Source organism: Delphinus delphis, chromosome 6 (assembly GCF_949987515.2).
Source record: "Delphinus delphis chromosome 6, mDelDel1.2, whole genome shotgun sequence".
Taxonomy (NCBI): Eukaryota; Metazoa; Chordata; class Mammalia; order Artiodactyla; family Delphinidae; genus Delphinus; species Delphinus delphis.
The window spans coordinates 95,716,954-95,743,350 of NC_082688.1; the positions used below are offsets into that span (position 1 = coordinate 95,716,954).

At 36.4% G+C, this 26,397-nt stretch overlaps 1 protein-coding gene across 1 annotated transcript in view; it reads left to right on the forward strand.

Moving 5' to 3' along the window:
• The window catches only part of LOC132427714 (serine/threonine-protein kinase MRCK alpha-like), a 45,040-nt gene that overhangs the window by 16,413 nt on the left and 2,230 nt on the right, over positions 1 to 26,397 (forward strand). Inside the window, 10 exon segments of the mRNA XM_060015370.1 lie at positions 116 to 233; positions 1,785 to 1,921; positions 2,541 to 2,680; positions 11,778 to 11,859; positions 13,488 to 13,704; positions 14,831 to 14,893; positions 17,673 to 18,074; positions 18,077 to 18,256; positions 23,581 to 23,589; positions 25,331 to 25,428. Coding sequence (XP_059871353.1) covers positions 116 to 233; positions 1,785 to 1,921; positions 2,541 to 2,680; positions 11,778 to 11,859; positions 13,488 to 13,704; positions 14,831 to 14,893; positions 17,673 to 18,074; positions 18,077 to 18,256; positions 23,581 to 23,589; positions 25,331 to 25,428 — 1,446 coding nt within the window.

Consider the following 26,397-nt stretch of genomic DNA (forward strand, 5'->3'; position numbering starts at 1 on the left):
GCTTATCTTGGCATATAAAATGATATTTTGGGCAGGGTGGGTTGAAGGAATCACCAGAATCAGCTTTTCATAGTTATTTAACCATCGATGTGTGTTTATTCTCTTCATTTTGTAGCATAAAACCCACAGGTTTTTCCTCACGTCCTTTACCGCTCCCACCAAGTGTCACCAGTGCACATCTCTGATGGTGGGCTTGATAAGACAAGGCTGCACCTGAGGAAGGGACACATGGAGTCAGAGCCATAATACTTGTACCTAAGTTTTTTAGTCAACTCGGCGGTTTAGTCAGCTGCCATAACAAAGCACAGAGACTAGGTGGCTTCTAAACACAGTCATATATTCCTCACTGGATGGAAGTCTGAGATCAGGGCACCAGTATGGTCCAGTTCTGGTGAGGACCCTCTTCCAGGTTGCAGACTGCTGACTTCTTGCTGTGTCCTCATGTGGTGGGAGGGGCCAGGGAACTCTGTGGGGTCTCTTTTTTTAAGGGCATTAATCCCATTCATGAGGGCTCCACCCCCATGACCTAACAAAGTCTCCACCTCCGAATACCCTCACATGGGGATTAGGATTTCAACATGTCAATTTTGAAGGAACACAAACATTCAGTCCACTGCATTTAGTTGGTAAGAAGAAATTTCGTTCTCTTTGAATTGTAGAAGCATGACGGTGAACTGATTACTTTACTAAAAATTCCTCTGAATCTGTTTCATATGAACGGGTGGTCATTGGGAGCATTTGGGGAGGACCTCTGCATTGTGCAGCTCCAAAGAGCCTCATGCCCTCATACCTGTGTGAACAGCACCCCAGGGAGGCATGCTGTGTAGCCTGCAGGCAAGGCCACACTTATTAGGAAAATGTGTTTAATGAAATTTTGTTCTCTGTAGCACTAGTAGAGTATGAGGACGACATTCACCAGCTTATGTGACAGGAAAATGGAACACTATCCTTGAGTTGTAATCCTTTTATTTTACTCAATGAATTTATTACAGTAGATATCGTTGAAAGAAAGAAATATATGTTTGGAAATATCAAACAGTGGATCACAGTGCTACACAGGCACCTCATACGTCATCCTAGGGAACAGACTCTGTACTCATTGGTTTCCCCAGCCAGTCCTGTAGAGTGTCCACTCAGAGACTCACAGTGCTGAGCAGGACAACTTTCCTGCCCTCAGCATTGTGACAGTCACAGATGCCTTAACCATAAATGTGTCCTAGCATATTAAAGAAAATAGGATTTTAAATGGGGAATTATGTGCCCATACAATTCTCCTAGGGCAGCAGAGGCAGGCTCTGAGCTGAGCTCCGAGGTGCATCTCCTGCTGCCAGCATTACTCAGTCTCTGTTGAGCCTGGGACAGCTCCACCATTGTCCCAAGAAGACGGTGAATCTGGAAGCTGCCACCACTGCTGCAGCCCTCAGAACCTGCAACTTCTGCCAGAGTCAGGAAAGACCCTGTTGTTGCAGAGTTAAGAGAGCTTCCATCAAATTCAAAAACCACCACTGCAGCTGTGACCTCACACGCCCTCTGTCAAGATCCAAGCCAGTAAAATGGATGTGCTACATCAGGCATCTCCCCCAGCTTGACTCAACTCAAAGTCTCATAGAGAGCTATCTTATTAGTGGAGCTTACATCAGGTCCAAAACTTAGTTCCAAGGGAGTCTGGGAAATGTAGTTTTTAGCATTTCACCTTTACAGTAGTAGACAGAATTGCAATGGGGGTTGAGGGAGTCAAACCATCATATCCCCTACAATCTTATCTCTTTATTTCCCTCAAAAAGCATGTGGGTTCTCATGTCACACAACCTGTGTAGAAAAAGCTCCAAAAACGTGTCCCATGCCTTTTCATCAGAAGAAAGGTGCCTTCTGTCTAGACCCACAGAAAGGCATGGGAACAGCCTATGAAGGCCATGTCTGGGTAAGTGTCAATATTTTTGTTTCATATGAAGTCTTAAAGAGTTTATTAATCACTTTTCACAATGTGTGCACAATATTTTTCAGAAATATTTATGATATGTTATACGATATTAATTATATGCAACTGAAAATCATCTGAAGAATATGATTTCAGAATAAAGTTTAGGTGTCCCTGATAGGATATTTTCAAATTTCACAAAGTTTTCTGTTTAGACCTTACTTTGCAATGAACAAATGCTAAAATCCCTTCTAATGATGTAACTTTGACTTCCGGTCAATAATAATAAATTATGAAGCTAAAAGTGAAAGAATCTTCTTCAGAAATATTTAAAATCTGAGTTGAACTTGAGGCTACCAAAATTGAATTTAATCTTATGTAGAGGCAACGCTGTGACTAGTGTTAATGGAAATTGTATTGATCGTATTTTCACCACCCAAGTATTGTTTAGTCCTCAAAGGAATTATGTTATGTAGTTCTGTTCCAATCTTTAACAAGTGGTAGATTTGTAACACATTTTTTTTCATTTTTATTATTTTAATTTTATATGTAATAAATGGGTAGTATTTGATGTTTCAGCTTGGATTGCTTTTATTTGTTTTTTGAAAAATAAAAACTAAAGATTCCAAAGAAAGCAGGGATGAAAAAAGGATGGCAGAGGGCATTGGCTCTAGTGTGTGACTTCAAACTCTTCCTGTATGATATGGATGAAGAAGAAGACTCAAAACCCAATGTTGTAGTTAGTCAAGTGATTGACATGAGGTAAGCTTCGAAAGGGAGATTATTTTTTATCAAAAAATCTGGGAATAAAAGTGGTTTCTGAAATTTTTAAAAATAGTGCTGTCATTTAACTTACGTTAAGTTTCTAATTTTCTCCATTGTCATGTGAACTTTAAAATGGAAGATTTCTGCCTAAAGTTTGCATCATTACCTCTTAGTTATGGATTATAATTGTGTAATATTTGTAAGAGTTTATTTATTTATTTATTTTTAGTCAGAAGTTTATATTCTTATTGTGTGTGTGTGTGTATGTGTGTGTGTAGCAGAAAAGGAAATACAACCTTAAAACCAGATGCTCTTTATATTGAGATATAATTCATATATTATAAAATTCACCATTTAAAAATGGGCAACCCAGTGGTTTTTAGTGTATTCACAAGGTTGTAAAACCATCATCACAATCTAATTTCAGAACATTTTCATCACACGAAAAGGAAACCTTTATTAATTAGCAGTCACTCTGCATTTACCCCTGCCCCCAGCCCCAGCAACCATTAATCTGTTTCTGTCTCTATGGATTTGTCTATTCTGAATTTTTATATAAATGGAATCATACAACATGTGGAGTTTTGTAACTGGCTTCTTTCACTAAGCATAATGTTTCAAGACTCACCCATGTAGCATGTATCAATACTTCATTATTTTTCATGGCTGATGCCCTTTATCAGGTTGAGAAAATGACCTTCTCTTCCTGGTTTTTTGAGTGTTTTTATCTGTAAGGGCTGTTGGATTTCGACAAATGTTTTTTTTTGTGTCTATTGAGAAGATCACATGATTGTTTTCCCCTTAATTCTCATGATGCATTACATTAATTGATTCTTGTATATAAAACCAATCATACATTCCTGGGATAAATCCCATTTGGTCATGGTATCTAATCTTTTTTATAATATGTTGGATTGGGTTCAATAGAATTTTTGAAGATATTTGCATCTATATTAACAGGATATTGGTTTATAGTTTTGTTGCCTTGTGATATTTTTGCCTGGTTTTGGTATTAGGATAATACTGACCCCAGATTAAGTTGGAAAGTACTCTCTTCTCTTTTATTTTTGAAAGAGTTTGTGAAGGATTGGTATTAAATATGTTTGGTAGAATTCACTAGTGAAGTCATCTGGTCCTGAGGTTTTCTTTATAGGATATGTTTTGATTGCTAGTTCAATCTCTTTACTTGTTATAAGTCTATTGAGATTTTCTACATCTTCTTGAGTCAGCTTTAGTACCTTGTGTTTTTCTAGGAATGTTTCCATTTTCTTTAGATTATCTAATTTTGGGGGCATACACTTGTTGATAGTATTCCCTTACACTTCTTTTATTTTCTGAAAGGTCAGAAGTAATGTTCCCACTTTACTTCTGACTTTAGTAATTTGAGGTTTCTTTCATTTTTTCTTGGTCAGTTTAGCTAAAAGTTTATCAATTTTAGGTGATCTTTTCAGAAAACTAACTTTTGGTTTTCTTGATTTTCTCTTGTTTTATTAATTCCACTCTAAACTTTATTATTTCCTTCCTTCTCCTTGTTCTGAGTTTAGTTTGCTCTTCGTTTCCTAGTTTCTCAAGATGGAAAGTTAGGTTATATATTGATTTGAGATTTTCATTCAATTATCCTTTCTGACCCCTTTTCTCTCTCCTCTCCTTCTGGGACTCCCGTTATATATATTTTAGTATTCTTCATGGTGTCCCAAGGGACTCTGAGGTTCTACTAATTTTTCTTCATTCTTTTTTCTTTCTTTTCTTCAGATTGGATAATGTTAATTGACCTATCTTCAAGTTCAGTGATTCTGCTTTCTGCCTGCTCAGTTCTGTTGTTGACCCCTTCTGGTAAATTCTTCATTTCAGTTATTGTACTCATCAACCTCTGAATTTCTGTTTGGTTCTTTTTTGTATTTTCTATTTCCTTATTTATATTTCCTACTTGGTGAGACATCATTCTCATAGTTTCATTTAGTTCTTTAGGCATGATTTCCTTTAGGTCTTCAAACATATTTAAAATAGCTGATTTAAATCTTTGTCTGGTAAATCCAACATCTGGGTTTCCTCAGAGATAGTTTTTATTGATTGCTTTTTTCCTGTGTATTGGTCATACTTTTATGCTTCCTTGCAAGTCATACAGTATCACTTTTTTTTAAACTGGACATTTCAAGTAATACTATTGTCAGCTCTAGTTATCAAATTCTACTTCTTCTCCAGGATTTGTTATTGTTGTTTGTTGTAGTTGTTTGTTTGTTCAGTGAATTTTTCAAACTAATCCATAAAGTCTTTATTCTTAGTCATGTGTAGTTATTTGACGTCTCTACTTCATTAGCTTAGTAGTTAGCTAATGATTTTGCAGAGATTTCTTTAAATATCTGGAACCAGTGAATCTCCCACACTTTGCTGAAGAGCTCTGTGTGCAAGTGGGGTCACTTCTTCAACACTCAGCCAGGCTGTTGACAACACGTTATACTTGTGCAAAGCCTCAAGAATATTGGAAGAAATAATGTCAGAAAACCTCCCAAATTTGATGAAAAACATTCACCTATGCATCCAATGTCAGCCAGAGGTGAGAACTTATGTCCTTCTCTGGTCTTTCCTGAGCATATGCATAGCCCTAAGCATGTTCACAGTTCTATGCATGTGCATGATGCTCTAGATTCTCAGCAATATGTCAGACCTTTTCAAAACCCCTATGGATATCTCATTTTCTAACTTCTCCTTTTAAGAGTTTTGGTTAATCTATTATTTTGTCCAGCTGTTAAGCACTGCATAGGCAGCTATGCAGTTAAAATGCTTGCATGAAATAGTTTTTTATGAGTTCCCCTTGGGGAATAGACTTTTCCCCGGGAGACCTCTGAATCAAGCCTAATACTCCAGCTCCTTTCTCCTTCCTCCTTCTACTCTCCAGCTCCCTCAGGTGTCCAGTGGCTTCTAGGATGCACTGTGAATGCAGGCTGCCATTTTTCAAGGCTACTGAGGAGCTGGAAATGGAGCATGGGCCTAGGGCGAGTTAAACTACCACAAAGCTCATACTCCTTACCAAGATTCAGCTTTTTTTTTTATTATTTTAAATAAATCCTCCTCAGATTGCCACAAACCTTGGTTAATTTATAGAGTTCTAAAAAAGTTGTGTCTGATGAATTTTGCTAGTTTTCTCATTTCTTTTATGAAGGAGAGAATCTTCAGAGATCCTTACTTTGCCATTGTTGCAAATGTCACTCCAGACACTCTTTAAGTGTTTAATAAAATTGAATCGATGAACTTATAGAAAGTGTATCCTTTGGGGAAATGCAATATGTTCTCTGCTCCCCCTGATTCTTCTGCACCTTTTCGGCTCCTCTACACTTTTCTCTTAGTGTCTCTGAGCATCTGTCCTTGACCTTCTTTTCTTCCTTCTCTGCACACTCCCTGGGTGGTCCTTTCACTTCCTGTGGCTCCAGGTAGTGAGACATTTATTCATAGTATTCCCTTATACTTCTTTTCCAGGTGTAACCGGCACTGTGATGGCTGTGTGCTTGCTCAGCCTGAACTTTCTCCTTATCACAGATTCTGTGGGTCTCTACATTCATCTTGTCTTATTTTGATTCCTTACTCACAAACTTTGTTTTATATTCTTCACCTCAGCTAATGTCATCTTTGTCAGAACTTTGGTATTACCTTGAATAACTGATACAGGAAACTAGATAATCTTGAAGGTGACTTCAGAAAGTTACTCTTTTTTTTTTTTTTTTTTTTTGTGGTACGCGGGGCTCTCACTGTTGTGGCCTCTCCCATTGCGGAGCACAGGCTACGGATGCGCAGGCTCAGCGGCCATGGCTCACGGGCCCAGCCGCTCCGCGGCATGTGGGATCTTCCTGGACCGGGGCACGAACCCGTGCCCACTGCATCGGCAGGCGGACTCTCAACCACTGCGCCACCAGGGAAGCCCAGAAAGTTATTCTTGATGTAGATTTTCAATAAGTTGGTTTGGGAGTGTGTGTGTGTGTGTGTATGTGTGTGTGTGTGTGTGTGTGTGTGTGTGTGTGTGTGTGTGTGTGTGTTTCATTTTGGGGACAGAGAAAATTAAAGTTGTGCTGGAGCCAAGAAGTCCGGCTTACAATTGTCCATCCTTCAGATCAAATGAGTGTCTGCGTTAAAGTGGTGGCTGCAGGAATTACAGAAGAAGAGACAGGTGCAGGAAATATTACTAAAGTGACCTCATGGGACGTGGTGAGTGGCAGAAAAAGGAAGATGAAGAAAAGAGTAGCAATACCAGATGGTACTGAGGTTTTAAGTCATCAGGACTGAAAAACTGAGGGTCACATTGACAGCTGTAGGGATGTAGTGGAGAATGATAGCATTGGGGGAAAGAAATGAGTTTGTTCTAAGTGTTGGAGAAGCCAAAAATTATCAAGTGAGCTGAATCAAACGGACTTCTACTTTCAACCAAGATGGGGTAACAGGGGCCATATTTATATTTAACCTTCCCCGTGAAATAACAAAAGAACTGATTTAAGGTTCTGGATATCAGATAATGAAGGGAAATAACTGAGATCAGCTCTATACTTGCCCCAGGTTACTGCCTTGTGAAAGTTTCCAGTATATAACACAGAAAGTGGAATCCCAGGCAGACCCAGGTGAACTCCCTGAACTGAAGAGATGAAGCTGAGAGTCCAGAGAGACCCAGTAGCCAGAGTACACAGGACAAAGTACAGAGCTAGACAGGAGAGAGTGAGGGAGACAGAGAGAGAGAGAGAGAGAGGGAGGGAGGGAGGGAGGGAGGGAGAGATTGAGAGCATGCACTAGCTCTGCATGAATCTACAGAGGATCTAGCTTGAGGATTCAGCAGATTACTGATCAGCACATGTATGTGAGGAAAACTACAAAATGTTAGCAAATTGAATCCAATATTATGTAAAAATTATATTGCATCTTGAGCAAGTGTAGTGTATCTCAGGAAAGTTGGTTTATATTGAAAAATCAATGTATTTTACCATATCAACAAATGAAAAAGATCATGTCAGTAGATACAGTAAACACATTTGACAAAATCATGTATTCTTGATGAACACTTAGAAGGGAGCTTCTTCATCCTGATAAAGGGCATCTATGAAAATCCCACAGCTGACATCATAATTAGCAGCAAAAGACTCAATGCTTTCTCCCTAAGATCAGGAACAAGACAAAGATGTTCGGTCTCAACACACTTATTTAACACTGTATTGGAAATCCAGGCCAGGGAAGAAAAAGAAATAAAATACATCCGTGTTGGAAAGAAGAAAGCAAAATTATTCATAGACAAAATGAATATCTATGGAGAAAATTCAATGTAATCTACAAAGAAGCTATTAGAACTAATAAATGAATTTAGCAAGTTTGCAGGACGCTTGATCAATATATAAAATAAATTGCATTTCTTTATACTAGCAACAAATAATCAGAAATCAAAATTAAATAAGTAATGCCATTTGCCATAGCATCAAAACATAGGGACTTCCCTGGTGGTCCAGTGGTAAAAGAATCCTCCTTCCAGTGCAGGGGACATGGGTTCGATCTCTGGTCGGGGAACTAAGATCCCACATGCCCTGGGGCAACTAAACCTGCGAGCCCCAACTATTGAGCTTGTGCACCTCAATGAGAGAGGCTGCGTGCTGCAAACTACAGAGCCCATGTGCTCTGGAGCCCTTGCGCCACAACATGAGAGAAGCCCGCACACCGCAACTAGAGAAGTCCAAGCATCACAACAAAGACACCGTGTGCTGTAACAAAAAGATCCCACATGCCTCAAGGATTATCCCATGTGCTGCAACTAAGACCTGACACAGCCAAAAATAATTTAAAAATAAATAAGGAAAATAAATAAATATTAAAAAATACTTAGAAATAAATCTGACAAAAGATGTGCAAGACTTGTACACTGAAAACTATAAAATATTGATGAAAGAATTAATGAAGATCTAAATAAATAGAGAGACTGTGGTCATGCATTGCAGAACTCAGTATTTAAAAAATGTGATTGTTCTCAAAATTGATCAATAGTTTTAACATAGTCTTAATCAAAATCTCAGTAGGCTTCTTAATTCTTTTTGTAGAAATTGACAAGCTGATCCTAAAAGTCATAGGAAAATGCAAAAGAGTTAGAAGGGCCAAAACAACTTTGAAAAAACAAACAAACCTAGAAATATATATAACATTTCTAATATACATATAAAATATATTTACATATGTATTTTTAACATGCACATAAAATATACTTTCATATATAAAACATTTGTAACTATATTTCTGAATTTTCTGTTACTTTAATATATACAATATTTTCAACAAGTTGCAAAATCTAGCAACAAATGAAATTGGAATTTTAGATATCTATGTGTAAAAAAATCAACTTTGATTTATACTTTATACTATATACAAAATTTAACTCAAAATAGACCATAGAACTAAATGTAAACCCTAAAACTATAAAGCACCTAGAAGTAAACATGGGAGAAAACTTTGTTGATCTTGGATAAGGCAAATAGTTCTTAGACACAACACAAAGCACAACAGGTAAAATTTAAAAATTGATAAATTGGACTTCATCAAAATTTAAAACTTCTGTTCCTTGAAATACATTGTCAAGAGAAGTAATAAAAGCTGCAGACTGGGGGCAAATCAAATATCTGACAAAGGACTTATATCTAGAATATATAAAAATTCTTAAAACAGTATTGGGTTGGCCAAAAGGTTCATGTGTTATTTTCTCTAAGATGGCTCTAGTAGCACTAAGATGTCTTTGACTTCATTTGAAACAATTTTGTTAGATTGTATGTGACAGCTGTCATATCGGCGTGCATTAAAAAAAAAAACTTATCAAAATTGGTGAATTTTTGTGTAGCCATTTTAATATTGAAGATGGAAGGAAAAAAGCAACATTTTCGGCCTATTATGCTTTATTATTTCAAGAAAGGTAAAAACACAACTGATATGCAAAAAAAGATTTGTGCAGTGTATGGGGCTGGTTCTGCGACTAATCAAACACGTCAAAAGTGGTTTGCGAAGTTTCGTGCTGGAGATTTCTTGCTGGATGATGCTCCACGGTCCGGTAGACCAGTTGAAGTTGATAGCAATCAAATAGAGATATTAATTGAGAACAATCAATGTTATAATTATGTGGGAGATAGCCGACATACTCAAAATATCTAAATCAAGTGTTGAAAATCATTTGCACAAGCTTGTTTATGTTAATGACTTTGATGTTTGGGTTCCACATAAGTTAAGTGAAAAAAACCTTCTTGACCATATTTCCGTGTGCAATTCTCTACTTAAACGTAATGAAAAAGTTCCATTTTTACAACAAATTGTGATGGGCAATGAAAAGTGGATACTGTAAAACAATGTGAATGGAAGAGATTGTGGGGCAAGCGAAATGAACCACCACCAAACCACACCAAAGGCCGGTCTTCATCCAAAGAAGGTAATGTTGTGTATATGGTGGGATTGGAAGGGAGTCCTCTATTATGAGCTCCTTCAGAAAAACAAATGATTAATTCCAAGTGCTGCTCCCAATTAGACCAACTGAAAGCAGCACTCAATGAAAAGCGTCCAGAATAAGTCAACAGAAAACGCATAATCTTTTATCAGGATAACGCAAGATGGCATGTTTCTTTGATGAGCAGGCAAAAACTGTTACAGCTTGGCTGGGAAGTTCTGATTCATCCTCCGTATTCATCACACATTACACCTTTGGATTTCCATTTATTTCAGTCTTTACAAAATTCTCTTAATGGAAAAAAATTCAATTCCCTGGAAGACTGTAAAAGGCACCTGGAACAGTTCTTTGCTCAAAAAGATAAAATGTTTGGGGAAGATGGAATTATGGAGTTGCCTGAAAAATGGCAGAAGGTAGTGGAAAGAAAGGGTGAATACATTGTACAATAAAGTTCTTGGTGAAAATGAAAAATGTGTCTTTTATTTTTATTTAAAAACCAAACGCACTTTTTGGCCACCCCAATAATAAGAAAATAGCCCAATTTTTTAAAAAAAATTAAAAAATGGGCAAGGGATTTAAAAAGATACTTCAATAGAGAAGATACATATGTCAAATAAGCACATAACAGATACTTACATGCTCAACACCATTAATTATTAGGTAAATTCAAATAAAATAGCCATGAGGTACCACTTCACATCATAAGAAAGATTAAAATTAAAAAGATCATTTCAAGTATTGGGAGGATGTGGAGGACCTAGATCTCTCATATATTGCTTTGTAAATAATATAATAAAAAGCTAAACACACACCTAATATATGATCTAGTCATTCTCCTCCTAGATATTTCTACAAGAGAAAGCATAGCATGAACATTCATAGCAGCTTTATTTAAAATAGCCCCAAACTGGAAACAAACCGAATGCCCATTAATGGGTGAACAGATATGTTGTGGCATATCCACACAATGAAATATTACTCAACAATAAATAGAAATGAAGTATTCATCCATGTGGCAACATGAATGCATCACAAAATTGTTATGCTGAGAAAAAGCCAGACAAAAAGACCACATATTGTATATTTCATTTCTATAAAATGTTAGAAAATGTAAATTAATCTAGAGTGACAGGAAGCAGATCAGTGGGGGAGGAGGGAAGAGTGCTAAGGATGGGGGGTAGGGGTTGCAAGCTGTACAAAGAAACTTTTGGGGGTGATGGACATGTTCATTATCTACAGTGTGGTGATGGTTTCACAGGTGTATACATAAATCAAAACTTACCTAATTGTTCACTTTAAAAACGTGCAGTTTATTATATGTCAAGTCTATCTTGGTAACATTTAAAAAGTATACAGATGAGCTGATCTGAGGGCACATGGCCCATATTCTAGGGGCCATGGCTTTGGAGTCAGACAGGTGCTCCTTCCTAGTTCCCTGTGAACGGTGAATCAGGGACAGCCCAGAGTTAACTTGCGTTTTCTGATAATATGCGACAGGCAGGGTACTGCTGGTACAATATTTTGACCACTGTCAGTTACTGAAAAGAAGAATGTTAAAAATCAGGGAAATTAAAATTGAGGATTATGCTTATTTATTGTTTTACTCACTTTCAGGTGATTCTACTCACTCCCAGTGTCTCGCTTTTCCTTCAGGGATGGAGCACTTTCTGTTAGTTCTGTCTGGCCCTCTGATTTTATTCCTGCAAGGAGAAAGGAAATGTCTCGTATGTTTAAGGTAAGTGTGCATACTGCCATTGGATCCCTTGTATGTTTTGTTTCATCCCTTTTTTGCCTGTTCCTAGGGGTCAGGGCTCCTTGAGTTACTGAAGGTACCTGGAGGTTGAGATTTTAAAAGTGCTGTGAGATAGTTTCTCTCCCTCTCCCACTTGCCACAAGAAATCTAGCCCTTTATTCTTATTCAAAAATACTATAAATAACTTTTTGCAGGTGTCACATCTTTCATTCTACAGTTAAATCTGAGACTTAAAATACAAATGTTCCTGAGGGTGTCCATTCATTCCACACTAAGGTAACAGGACAGATATAATTCATAGCTGAAAACAGGGGAAGCTTACAAAGCAGAATGGTACTGGGGTGGGGGGTGTGAAAGAAGAAGGGAAAAACAGTAACAGAGGAAGAGAGACCATATACTTCCGGATCAGACATAGAGGAAAGTCGTCGATTCATGGACCTGCAGTAGCATGAATATGCAACTTCTAAAACTAGAGGTACTTTGTAAAATAAGTCTCCTCTGAGGCAACATTTTGAAGTCATAATTCAGATTCAAACCAAGAGTACAAAATGGAAAAATTGGAGAAAGATGTTGTTTTGCAAACTCTAAAATATAGACACTCTGCTCTTTAAAATTCATGTAAAAAATAAAAGTGATTCTGGAATGGATTAAATAAAGTGACAGAGAAAGCAAAGGATTGTTATCCCCTTGAGACCCATGTGGTTACAGTCAACCTAGGAATCTTGGTTTAACAAAGGCCAGACAGGAGTATTCTTAGTTCCTTAGTGCAAAGATAGACATCTATTTAGACTGTACCCAACCACCAAGAGACTACAAAGAGCTGGTCATTTGGAACTGACTTACAGTGGGAATTTATAAAGTCATTGCTGCTAACTTCATGCTCACAAAAGAAAGTTTTATATATAAATTTAGAGTTCTGCTAGCTTAATCATATATCTTAAAATTTAAATCTGATTTGCCATTTACTGGTATAATGTAAGTTATAGGCATGTAGCAACCAGGAAAACAAGTGTTTTTGAATATTTCTAACTTAACAACAAAAAACTCCTTAACATTCTGTAATATCACAATGGATCATGATGATTGCCGTTGCAGAACATATTGCCGTTTCAGAGATAATCTAAAGATGCAAAGCTGTGTGTTAGAATTAAAGAAATAGAAAGTCTCAGAGTGGAGGTCCTGGCATCAGACTGCCTGCATTCTACCCTGCTGTGCTCCTGTCCTCTCACTGATAAAATGGAGAGAATAGCAGTAACTACCCACTGAGGTTTCTGTGAGGATTTAATCAATTAACACATGTCAATTTCTTAGAGCAGTTTCTGGTACAGAGTCAGCATTCAATAAATGGTAGCTATTTTCATTTGATGAAGTACAAGATTTTAGGTAGTCAGAGAACACGGGTGGTTTTATGAGGATCAAAATAGACGTGATTCTGACACTTTGCTTTTGGCCTGCTTCTGATACTCACGTCATCTATTTTACTACTAGGAAGAGGGTAACTGTATTACAAGTGTCGTTTAACAATGGTGAGTTTTATGAAAAATGCTAGACAGGCTGGCATAAAGAATGTTTGCTTTCTTATAACCTAGATATTCCTTAAATCATTCTAGATCACAGCTTCCCAGCTCTCAGCACCCAGTAATAGATATTCAATCCCAATCTTAGCGGATAGCGAGAATGAGAAGAGTGAGTGGGTGGGTGTGCTGAGTGAATTGCACAAAATATTGAGAAAAAGTAATTCCAGAGACCGCTCAGTCTATGTTCTGAAAGAGACTTATGACAGCAAGCTACCCCTGATCAAAACCACCCAGACAGCTGCAATCATAGGTATGGATTTACAACATTTATCCCGCTAGGTTCCTTCACTTCACCACAGCCCCAATGTTGAAATCTGAAAACCTTAACTTTATCCACAATTCATTTGTCAGCAAAACCTGAGTGAATGAGGCTTACCTGGGGGTGGAGGGTTGTCTTTCCACTTCTATCCCACAGCTACTCATCAGATTCTCTGCAAAAATATATTTGATTATACGATGGCTTCCCAGGCCCTGCCTGAAAGGGTGTTTCTTTAATCTACCTTTCAAGTCTTTTCAATCTACCTTTTCAAGTCTGAAAAATTATGAGTTCCCAAACACATCTGGCCCCAAACACATAAGGGGTGTGACCCTGTGTGTAACTGTGAACTACCTATCTTAAGGGCAGAGACTGTCTTTCAAATCCCAATGCCCAATACTCAATAGATAAGTGAAAATCAAGTGAATCAATGAATGAATTGCTAAGATCAATACTGAAAGTTTTATCAATAGACAAGAATACTTGCATTTCTTAAACAGCATTTCTTCTGCATTAGATGCTGGTGACAATAGAGCCACTTAGCTATTTCCTCCTGGGGGTCATGGAGCTAGCTACTAAACTTCATGTGTTAAATGCAGATAATTCCAGTTTTTCAGTTATGGAGAGGATTAAATGAGCTTACATATGTAAAGTCTGTGCTTTGTATTCAAAGTCTTCACTTAATGTGCTATCTTTGCACTTTTTTAGTTCTCACTATGTTGTGACATACCTCCCCATGCTGTTTTAGCTCAGGCCAAGGTCGCCAAATTATTTTATAAAATTTTTTCATTCATGAAACATCACTTATAGAAAATTTGACAGTTTATCATTACTTGAATATTATACTTTCTCCAAGTATTCATAAAGATTACTTTGCAAAATGATCTTTCTATTGAGAAAAGTAATGTTTTATTATGCTTATTTCTGTAATGTGAAAGAAAAATCATAGTGCCAATTATTTATTCTTATGTTTCTTTTCACTGTAGTATTGCTAAATATATATTTAATTTGACTTCGAAACTTTTTCAACATTGATAAACTTGTCCAGTTTATCTTATTAGCTTCACTTAATGTTTGCCCCCCAAAATACTTGATATTTTAATTTATGTGTCAAATATAGATCACAAAAGAATCGCTCTGGGAAGTGAAGAAGGGTTATTTGTTGTTCACGTTACCTTAGATGGTAAGGAGAGTGTTTACTGTTCTGGAATAACTTTAAACTCTAATAATAATAATATCAGGTTGTTCTCTTCTTTTCTGTAAAAGAAATTTTCCACATCTGGTTCGATGTGCTTTCAAGTCAAATGATGACTTTTCTACTTTCAGAGATCCATAATCTTCCAGAGCCCAAATATCTTTTAAAAAAAAATTTATTGGAGTATAGTTGATTTACAATGTTGTGTTAGTTTCAGGTGTACAGCAAAGTGATTCAGTTATACATACACATGTATTCATTCTTTTTCAGATTCTTTACCCATATAGGTTATCACAGAAGATTGAGTAGAGCTCTCAGTAGATCCTTCCTGGTTATCTATTTTATATATAGTAGTGTGTCCAAATATCTTCACAAGTGATTTTATCTAATAAGTGCGCTGTAAGAACTTAGTTTACCATCTTCAAGTTGGTTCATGAAAGGAAACACTTCTGCTTGAATCCCCCTCCCCCACTAGTACATTGATACCACAAAGAGTAACAACATAAAGTGAATACTTCCCAGATAAGACCGCAGAGTTCTCTGTTTCTGTTTTTGTTTTGTTTGTTTTTGTTTGGATCTAATGGTTGTTTGAGGGAGAAATGGGGGAGTAGATGAAATGAAGAGGAGTCATCGTAATATAGATGTTCTCTTGAATGTCTTGCACTCTAATGATAAGTTAGTTAAAGGAGAACCTGCATTTGAAGGGCATTAGCTATTCTCCATTGAAGGCTTCCCATGCTGTGTGGGTGACTCAGTCCTGGTGAGGAGACCCATGAAAGGTCCACCAGGTGCCAGCATAAGAGCAGGGACTTGTCTCTTTTTGTTCAGCACTGTATCTTATGCACTTAAACAGTGCCTGGCACATAGTAGTCAATCAACAAATATTTGTGTAATAAAAGAATCAATTTAGTGCCAGAAAAAAAAGGACAGTTTTTTCCCCTAAAGAAGCAGTATATTGGGAATTCCCTGGTGGTCCAGTGGTTAGGACTCGGCACTTTCATTGCCGGGGCCCTGGGTTTGATCCCTGGTAGGATCTAGATCCTGCAAGCTGCTCGGCAAGGCCAAAAAAAAAAAAAAGAAAAAGAAAAAGCAGTATATTTCCACTTGTCAGACATTGAGTGTGTTCGCCTTGCTGTCTGGAATCTCAGGACTGAGTTTAGTGCTTTATTATGCTAATTTTATGTTTAAGGTAATTATGTTATCTATGGAATAATTATTATTATTTTTTTAACCTATATAATTTTTGATCTCTTATGCTCTTCCTATCCCTTTTTGGTCCTTCTCAAACCTACCCTTTGAGTTTATGTCTGTGATTTTATTAGAACCTGATTTAAATCCATTGGAGTAATAATTGGAAAGAATTTTAAAATAGTAAAACATTCTTCTGCACAGCAAAGAAAACCATCAACAAAAGGAAAAGGCAACCTACCAAATGGGAAAAAATATTTGCAAATCATAGCTGATAAGGGGTTAATATCCAAAATATATAAAAACTCATAAAACTCAATAGCAAAAAAACTAAGCCATCTGATTAAAAGATGGACAGAGGACCTGAATAGATATTTTCCCAAAGAAGACATACAGACGGCCAACAGATACATGAAAGGTGCTCAAGATCACTAGGGGAATGCAAATCAAAGCCACAATAAGATATCACCTCATACCTGTTAGAATAGCTATTATTAAAAAGCCAAGAAATAATAAGTGTTGGTGAGGATGTGGAGAAAAGAGAACCCTTGTTTACTGTTGATGAGAATGTATATTGTTGCAGCCATATGGAAAACAGTATTGAAGTTCCTCAAAAATTAAAAATAGAGCTACCATATGATCCAGCAATTCCACTTCTGGATAGTTATTCAAATAAAACAAAAATACTAACTTGAAAAGATATCGCACCTCCATGTTCCTTGCAGTGTTATTTGTAATAGTCAAGATATGGAAACAACCTAAGTGTCTACCAATGGATTAATGGATAAAGATGTGAGATATATACACATACATACATTATATATGTGTATATATATATATATATATATATATATATCATGGCTGAATATCATATTCAGCCATAAAAAAGAAAGAAATCTTCCCATTTACGACAACATGAATGGACCTCGAGGTTGTTACTCTAAGTGAAAGAAGTCAGAGAAAGACAAATACCATATGATCTCACTTGTATGTGGAATCTAAACAAACACATTCATAGATGCAGAAAACAATCTGTGGTTGCCAGAGGTGGGGGTAATGGGCAAAATGGGTGAAGGGGTTTTAAATGTATAAACTTCCAATCATAAAATAAATAAGTCCTTGGTATGTCATGTACAGCAACATGATCATAGTTAATAATACTATATTGTGTATTTGAAAGTTGCTAAGAGAGTAGATCTTAAAAATTTTTATTACAAGAAAAAATTGTAATTATCTACAATGTTGGATGTTAACTAGATTTATTGTGGTGACCATTTCTCAATACACACAAATATTGAGTCATTATGTTGTACACCTGAAACTAATATAATGTTATATGTCAAATATACCTCAATAAAGAAAATAAAAAAATAAGAAAGCATTGCTATTTGAAGGTGACTTGCTGTTTTATTTGTAGAGAAATTACTCAAGTTAATGACACTAAGAAGATTTATCAGATCATTTTTATTGGGAAAAATGTCTTAATTGCTTATGAGTAAAATTTGGAGAACAGTTGAAATAAGTAAACAGAAGTTATTTAGAATTTTAAAATGACTTACAAATATGCTTACTTGTGTAGAAATTATTCGCATTGGCTACATGAAGATTCACCAGATTGAGCTTATCCCCCATGGCCAGATGGTTGCAGTGATCTCAGGACGAAGTCACCATGTGCAGCTGTTTCCCATGTCAGCTTTGGATGGACGAAAGACTGATATTCACAAGCTGGCAGAAACCAAAGGGTGCGAGACCATGATTTCTGGAACAGTGTGCCAAGGGGCCCATACATGCCTCTGTGTGGCTAGGAAAAGCCAAATCTTCTGTTATGAGCTGTTTCAGAGCAAGAAAATTTCTCACAGAAAATTTAAAGAGCTCCAAATCCCAACCAATGTCCAGTGGATGGGCATCTTCAGCAAATAGCTCTGTGTAGGATTCCAATCAGGATTCCTGAGATACCCCTTGAGGAGAGAAGGAATTCCATACAGATGCTGCACTCCCATGACCCTACACTGTCATTTATTGCACATCAACCAGTGGACGCTCTCTGTGCAACTGAGATCTCTAGTACTGAGTATCTGTTATGTTTTAAGAGCGTTGGCATTTACACTGACAACAGGGGCCTCAGATCTAGGCCAGTTGAACTGATGTGGCCAGCAAATCCAAGTTATTTCCGTAAGGCTATCTTACAATTTATTTCCTTGTCTCTCTGTACCTTTCCAACCTTGTTATTACAATTCTATATCATATGACTAAATATTGTTAATGATGGTTTTATTTTTGAAAACTACATCACTGAAGAATTTTCCTAAGTTGTCTATGTCTTTTTAAGTAGAATAGCTCTAAAGAAGTTATATCTAAGCCATACATGTGAAATAACTTAGCCTTTAATTTATACTATATTCATAGGATAATTTACCTTGAATATATTCTTAATTCAGGTTGTTGCTTTTTGTAAGGTCCTAAGTAGATATCTTCATGGTCACTGAAAATCACATAAGCATTAATTAACCATAAGAAATATTTACTAAGTAGATTACATTTTGCCTTTTAGATTTAGCTTATGTAAAGTCTACATAGAGTGTTCCTAAATAATTTTAGCCTATTTGATATTTCATTGATGCAGGCCATCATTTTATAAATTTAATACAGCATTTTTAATTCACTTAGAGAATAGTAATTGAGCACTTAATATGAACTTACTATGCTAAAAGTTAAGGGCACAATATTAAACATGGTGAAATAGTCTGTATCTTTATTGAGATTATAATCATGATATGAGATCAATAATTAAATTAAGCAAGTGCTGTGATAGGGGAATACAGTATTCTACAGGAGCATGTAGGAGGGACACAATCCAAATTGGTGAGTCTGGAAAGGCCAGCTAAAAAAATGAGAAGCATTTTTTTCTTTCAGCACTTAAAAAATGTCATTCTATTTTCTTCTGGTATCCATTGTTTCCAGTGAGAAATCAACCATTTTTATTGTTGTTCCCTCTGTCTTTTCTATTTGGCAGACTTTAAGATTTTCTCATTATCTTTGGTTTTCAGCAATTTGACTGCGATGTGTTTACATGTGAGTTTCTTTGTATATATTCTGCTGAGGATTTTCAGGACTTTTTGGATCTGAAGATTGATATCTGTCATTAATTTTGGAAAATGTTTAGGCATTATATTTTCTAAAATTTTTTTAACCTATTTTATCTTTTCTGGAGATCCAATTACATGTATATTAGACCTCTTGACTTTGTTCTACAAGTTGTTGAGGCTCTGTTTTTTAAAAATCTTTTTTCCTTCTCTACTTCAGTTTAGATAATTTATATTGATTATATCTTCAGTTTCACTGATCTTTTACGCCTGGTTTGTCCAGGGATTTTAAAGCATTTCAGGTATTATATTCCTCTGTTCTATAATTTCAAGTATTCTTTTTGAAATTTCCATTTCTTTGCTAGATTTCTCCTCTCTGCCAATTTGTTTATATTTTTTCACAAAGTCTTAAACTATTTATACAATTATTTATAATTATTCCAACATATGGCCTCTATGGGCCTGCTTCTACTGATTTTTTTTTTTTTGATTAAAGCTGTTATTTTCCTGCTTTTTTACAGGTCTTATTTTTTTTTTAATCTTTGCTGGACATTATGAATGCTATGATACAGGGACTCTGGGTTATATTATGTATTTCTCTAGAGGGTGTTGTGTGTTTTGTTCTGACAAACAACCTACTGATGAATTACTTTAGTTTTTCTGAGTCTTGGAATTAGACTTTGTTAGGGTGGGCCTATTTTGTCTTTTCTTCTAGTCCTCATGCCCAAAGAATGGCCTTTCTGGGTCTCAAGTGAATGCCTAGGGTTTTCACCAATGTCTCTCTACTCTGGTTCAGAAATCTAATGTCTTTCCAGCACTGTACTACCTATGAAATTTCTGTTCACTCTCAATGCTCTGTGTGAGTCTTGTGGAATCTTGCTCTCTCTGTGTGCAGTTTTGGATTTGGCCAGGAAGTTCAAGGGAACAGCTGTGCAGATTTCTGGGACACCTTTCTTTGTGGCTCTTTCCTCTGTGTACTCTGTCTCGCAAATTCCAGACACATTAGAATCTGTTTCCTCTGTCTGGCAAAACTTCAACTCTCTGCTTGGGTTCCATTTTCCTGCATAGCAGTTTTGGAAATTTCCCTTAGGCAGAGAAACAGGGGAATGTGGGACCCACCTTATATATTTATCTTCTTTTATGAATGGCAGTCCTGTGCTTCCTACTAACTAATGCCTAAAAACAGTTATTTCATATGACTTGTCCATTTTTATAAGTATTGATGGTGGGAGGGTAATTCTAATGGCAGATGACTCTGTCATAACTGGAAAAGGCCATTGATACAGCATTTTGTGAGGAACTATAATAAGTTCACTGTTTCAGGCATGGAGTTCAAGATAAGAGTTCAAGAGATGGGACTGGAGAAGTTCTCATGAGCCAGATCACAGACACACTGACATGGCTAGAGTTGCACTTCAGAAAAATCCCTAGGTTCTAGTGGTGAGGTAAACGATAAATAAGAGGTGAGACTGGAGCCCAAGAGACCAACTAGGAGGTCATTGTAGAAATTGTGGATTAAAATTATGTATGGTAGAGACAGTTGGGATGGAGAGGAGACAAGTTGAGGGATATTGAGGAGATATAATTGAAAAAACTTTGCTTTACAAAGCTTTGATTAGAAGTGGAAGCTCAGGGACCAGAGAATCAGGATTTCCTAGTTGAGAAAATGAGTGATGCCACTGATATTACTGAGATAATAAAACACAAGGTGGGACAGATTCGGATGGACAGAGGAGGAAGGGATATGATAACTTAATATTTTTTCTTTTTTGTTGAGTTGTTGAAGTATTTGAAATAAAATCCCAAACATTATTTTCATTCCACTTCTACACACTTTAACATACATCTCTAAAAATATGGTCATTTTCTCATAAAACCACATCGCTATTATCACCTCTGAAGAAATTACCAATGATTCTTTTTTACCATCCAGTAGTCCATATTCAAATATTGCTGATTATCATAAAGACATCTCTTTTGACAGTGTATTTCTTGGAATCAGAATCCAAAAATGGTCCACACATGGCATGTTATGGTTATATCTTAAATATCTTTTAATCCTGAGTGGTTTTCCACACCATTGATTTGCTCTACTGTAGGATGTTCTACAATCTGGATCTGTCTGTTTCCTTGTGGTGCTTTCTAACTTCTTCCTCTACATCCTGACTTTCCTACAACTGAAAATGAGCATTAATGGCTTCTAATAAGAGTAATTTCTTACTAGTTTTGTATGTCACGCTGAACGCATCAGAGCACACAATGTCTGGCCATCCCATTTGTGGTAAAGCTAAAATCAATGACTAGTTTCTGGCATTATCAGCCTGGTTCCTTGGACACGCTGAGTTTGTACTTCCAGTGCGAGAGTAAACAGAGTGAGAGAGAATAGGACATAGGCCAGAGGACCAAGAAACATAAATATTAGAGAGATGGTCAGAGAGCAAGAAGCCCACAAAGGAAACTGAGAGGGAGAATTGTAGGAGGCAAGTATTGCTGAGCTTTCAAGTAAGACAAAGACTGAAACGTGTCTGTTGGTTTTAGGAATAATGGACGGTTAATGGCTTGTAGTGAGAGCAATTTTAATGGATGGGTTAAGACACAAGTCAGATTGCCATGGACTGGGTGTCAGTAGGGCTGGGAAGTGGAGGATGTGAAATGTAAATGACACTTTCAAGAGTTGACCACAGGAAAAAGGCAAGAGATGGCACAACATGAGTGTAGGAAGTGTTGTTAATTATATTGCTGTTGCTTTAATGGGGAGACATATTCATGTTGAGGTGAGTATTCAGGAGCCATAAGATGTTGTTATTAATAAAGTGGAAAGTTCCAAAAATGTTACTGGCTGGAAGTTCTTTCTGCTTTGCTCGTTAATTTCACTCCCCAGATATACTTTTTTAATCTTACACTATATTCTTTTTGGGAGTTGACCTGGTTTAGGAACCACAGATTTTGAAATATTATGAAATTTCTTAATAAAGCTGCTGTTAGATGTAGGTGTTAGAAAGATTGTTGTCAGACTTTACATACGTGTTGTACTATATAATTTGACCCATGCGCATCATTTATGTGCCATTTATTTTATGTTAACCCTGTGTATCAAAAAAAAAGATTTTGAGGCAGATATTATATGATAATATAATATTATTATGGGATTTTCTTTGGATTCCACTCTGAAGGTATTTTTTATAATGTATTTGGGCTTAGCAGATATAATTAATCATGAATACCATATGATTCCATTTATTTATTTAACATCTTTATGGAGTAAAATTGCTTTACAATGATGTGTTAGTTTCTGCTTTATAACAAAGTGAATCAACTTTACATATATCCCCATATATCCTCTCTCTTGCGTCTCCCTTCCACCCTCCCTATCCCACCCCTTTAGGAGGTCACAAAGCACTGAGCTGATCTCCCTGTGCTATGTGGCTGCTTCCCACTAGCTATCCATTTTACATTTGGTAGTATATATATTTCCAGGCCCCTCTCACTTCGTCCCAGCTTATCCTTCCCCCTCCCTGTGTCCTCAAGTCCAGTCTCTACCTCTGCGTCTTTATTCCTGTCCTGCCCCTAGGTTCTTCAGAACAGTTTTTTTTTTACTTTTTTAGATTCCATATGACAGATCTAAGTCTATCCACCTCAATACAAATAACTCAATGTCGTTTCTTTTTATGGCTGAGTAATATTCCATTGTATATATGTGACACATCTTCTTTATCCATTCATCTGTCGATGGACACTTGGGTTGCTTCCATGTCCTGGCCATTGTAAATAGAGCTGCAATGAACATTGTGGTACATGACTTTTTGAATTATGGTTTTCTCGGGGTATATGCCCAGTAGTGGGATTGCTGGGCCATAAGGTAGTTCTAGTTTTAGTTTCTTAAGGAAACTCCATACTGTTCTCCATAGTGGCTGTATCAATTTACATTTCCATGAACAGTGCAACAGGGCTCCCTTTTCTCCACACCCTCTCTAGCATTTATTGTTTGTAGATTTATTGATGCTGGCCATTCTGACTGGTGTGAGGTGGATACCTCACTGAAGTTTTGATTTGCATTTCTCTAATGATTAGTGATGTTGAGTATCCTTTCATGTGTTTGTTGGCAATGTGTATATATTCTTTGGAGAAATGCCTATTTAGGGCTTCTGCCCATTTTTGGATTGGCCTGTTTTTTTTTTTTTTGTTTGTTTTTTTTTTTGATATTGAGCTGCATGGGCTGCTTATAAATTTTGGAGATTAATCTTTTGTAAGTTGCTTCATTTGTAAATATTTTCTCCCATTCTGAGTGTTGTCTTTTAGTCTTGTTTATGTTTTCCTTTGCTGTGCAAAAGCTGTTAAGTTTCATTAGTCCCATTTGTTTATTTTTGTCTTTATTTCCATGTCTCGAGTAGGTGGGTAAAAAAGGATCTTGCTGTGATTTATGTCATAAAGTGTTCTGCCTATGTTTTCCTCTAAGAGTTTTATAGCCTTACATTTAGGTCCTTTAATCCATTTTGAGTTTATTTTTGTGTATGATGTTAGGGAGTGTTCTAATTTCATTCTTTTACATGTAGCTGTCCAGTTTTCCCATCACCACTTATTGAAGAGGCCATCTTTTCTCCACTGTATATTCTTGCCTCCTTTATCAAAAATAAGGAGACCAAAAAAAAAAAAAAGGTGACCAGAGCTTCCCTGGTGGCACAGTTGTTGTGGGTCCGCCTGCCAATGCAGGGGACATGGGTTCATGCCCCAGTCTGGGAGGATCCCACATGCTGCAGAGCGGCTGGCCTGTGAACCATGGCTGCTGAGCCTGCGTGTCCAGAGCCTGTGCTCTGCAACGGGAGAGACCACAGCAGTGAGAGGCCCGCGTAACCCCCACCCCCACAAAACAAAATAAGGTGCCCATATGTGCATGGGTTTATCTCTGGGCTTTCTATCCTGTTCCATTGATCTATCTTTCTGATTTTGTGCCGGTACAATACTGTCCTGATTACTGTAGCCTTGTAGTATGGTCTGAAGTCAGGGAGCCTGATTCCTCCAGCTCTGTTTTTCTTTCTCAAGATTGCTTTGGCTATTCGGTGTCTTTTGTGTTTCCATACAAAGTGTGAAATTTTTTGTTCTAGTTCTGTGAAAAATGCCATTGGTAGTTTGGTAGGGATTGCATTGAGTCTGTAGATTGCTTTGGGTAATATTGTTATTTTCACAATGTTGATTCTTCCAATCCAAGAGCATGGTAATTCTCTCCATCTGTTTGTATCATCTTTAATTTCTTTCATCAGTGTCTTATAGTTTTCTGCATACAGGTCTTTTGTCTCCTTAGGTAGGTTTATTCCTAGGTATTTTGTTCTTTTTGTTGCAATGGTAAATGGGAGTGTTTCATTAATTTCTTTTTCAGATTTTTCATCATTAGTGTATAGGAATGCAAGAGATTTCTGTGCATTAATTTTGCATCCTGCTACTTTACCAAATTCATTGATTAGTCTAGTAGTTTTCTGGTAGCATCTTTAAGATTCTCTATGTATAGTATCATGACATCTGCAAACAGGGACAGCTTTACTTCTTCTTTTCTGATTTGAATTCCTTTTATTTCTTTTTCTTCTCTGATTGCTGTGGCTAAAATTTCCAAATTATGTTGAATAATAGTGGTGAGAGTGGACAACCTTGTTTTGTTCCTGATCTTAGAGGAAATTGATTCCTTTCATGTAGCATTTTTGAAATGACAAAATTTTTGAAATGGAGTACAGAATATACTGATTCCCAGGGATTAAGGAAGGAGGGGAGGATGGAATGAAGGTGAGTGAGATTATAAAAAGGCACAATGAGGGATCCTTGGAGTTATTTTGTATCTTGACTTTGGCTGTAGACACCTGAACCTACACAGATGATATAATTGTATATACCTTCACACACACAAACAGACATACACAGACATCCACACACATGAGTGCTAGTATAACTGGGGAAATCTGCTTGAGATGGATAGGTCATCTCTATCAATGTCAGTATGCTAGATTTGCAAAATGTTACATTGGGGAAAACTGAGCAGAGCATGCAAGAGATCTTTCTGTGTTAGTCTTACAACTGCATGTGAATCTATAATTATCCTAATAAAAATTCCAATTAAAAAATGAATCATGAAGTCCATGCTTGCTGTCACCTGCTCCACTTGTCCCAGGTTACAATGCCCCATATCTCTCAGTGTACAGTGAAAATGCAGTGGATATCATTGATGTGAACTCCATGGAATGGATCCAAACCATCCCCCTCAAGAAGGTGATTTGACATTGAGATCATGTGACTGATGAATTACTGACTGAAAATGGAAACTCAGTTGTGCCTTTGCTGTACTTACTAATGTACACTTGGTGATTTGAAGGCTTAGCTTAGAGTGAAAATAACCACCAAAACCCAAATTGGTTAATTTTTTTTTACTAGTACAAGAGCTATTTTGTGATATTTAGTTGCACAATATAAGGTATGATTGTCATGAAATAAATAAATGTACTATTTATTTATATAGATAATATAATATGAATATTTATAGCATACATTATAGATGTTACTTCCCACATTCAGTTTAGTTACTTGTGTTTATTACTAATTTTCACTTAGTATAATTTTGCACACTGTGAAGGAAAATTTTACTGGCAAAAAAAAAAAAAAAAAGGAAAAGTATATAGCCAAAGCTGTGTTTTGGGATTCTCAATTAGATTCTCACAGATTCATAATAAAATAAAAATTTTGTATCTCTACTACAAATAATCTAAAATTTACGTAAAATTTATAAGTAAAAACCTCCATTTTGTTAAAAGACCATGGAAGATTTAAGAATGATTAAATTCTGGCATATGTGGAGTATACATAGCAGGAGCCATCAAAAAGGAGTTTATAGAGGAAAGGATGAAGGAAGTATTTACAATTATATGTGAGATTTTGCCTCACTTTAAACAATATAAGCAATGGGAAAAGCTTTTGTAAGGACGGTCCCACTACATAAAATATTAAAATACACGTTTCCAGTGTTCTAAACGTGAACAAGTCACATTTACTGTTTGATAAAATGAATTCACAAGGCAGATGAATCTTCTCAGGATAATTTTTTAGTTACTAATAACGTTTTAAAAGTTAATATAAAAATGAAATATATTGCTATTTAAGTTAGTGTTCAGATTTCTTTAATCTATGATATTCATGTTTCTGAAATTTTATCAATATGAGTTTGTAACACCATTTATTTTCTTT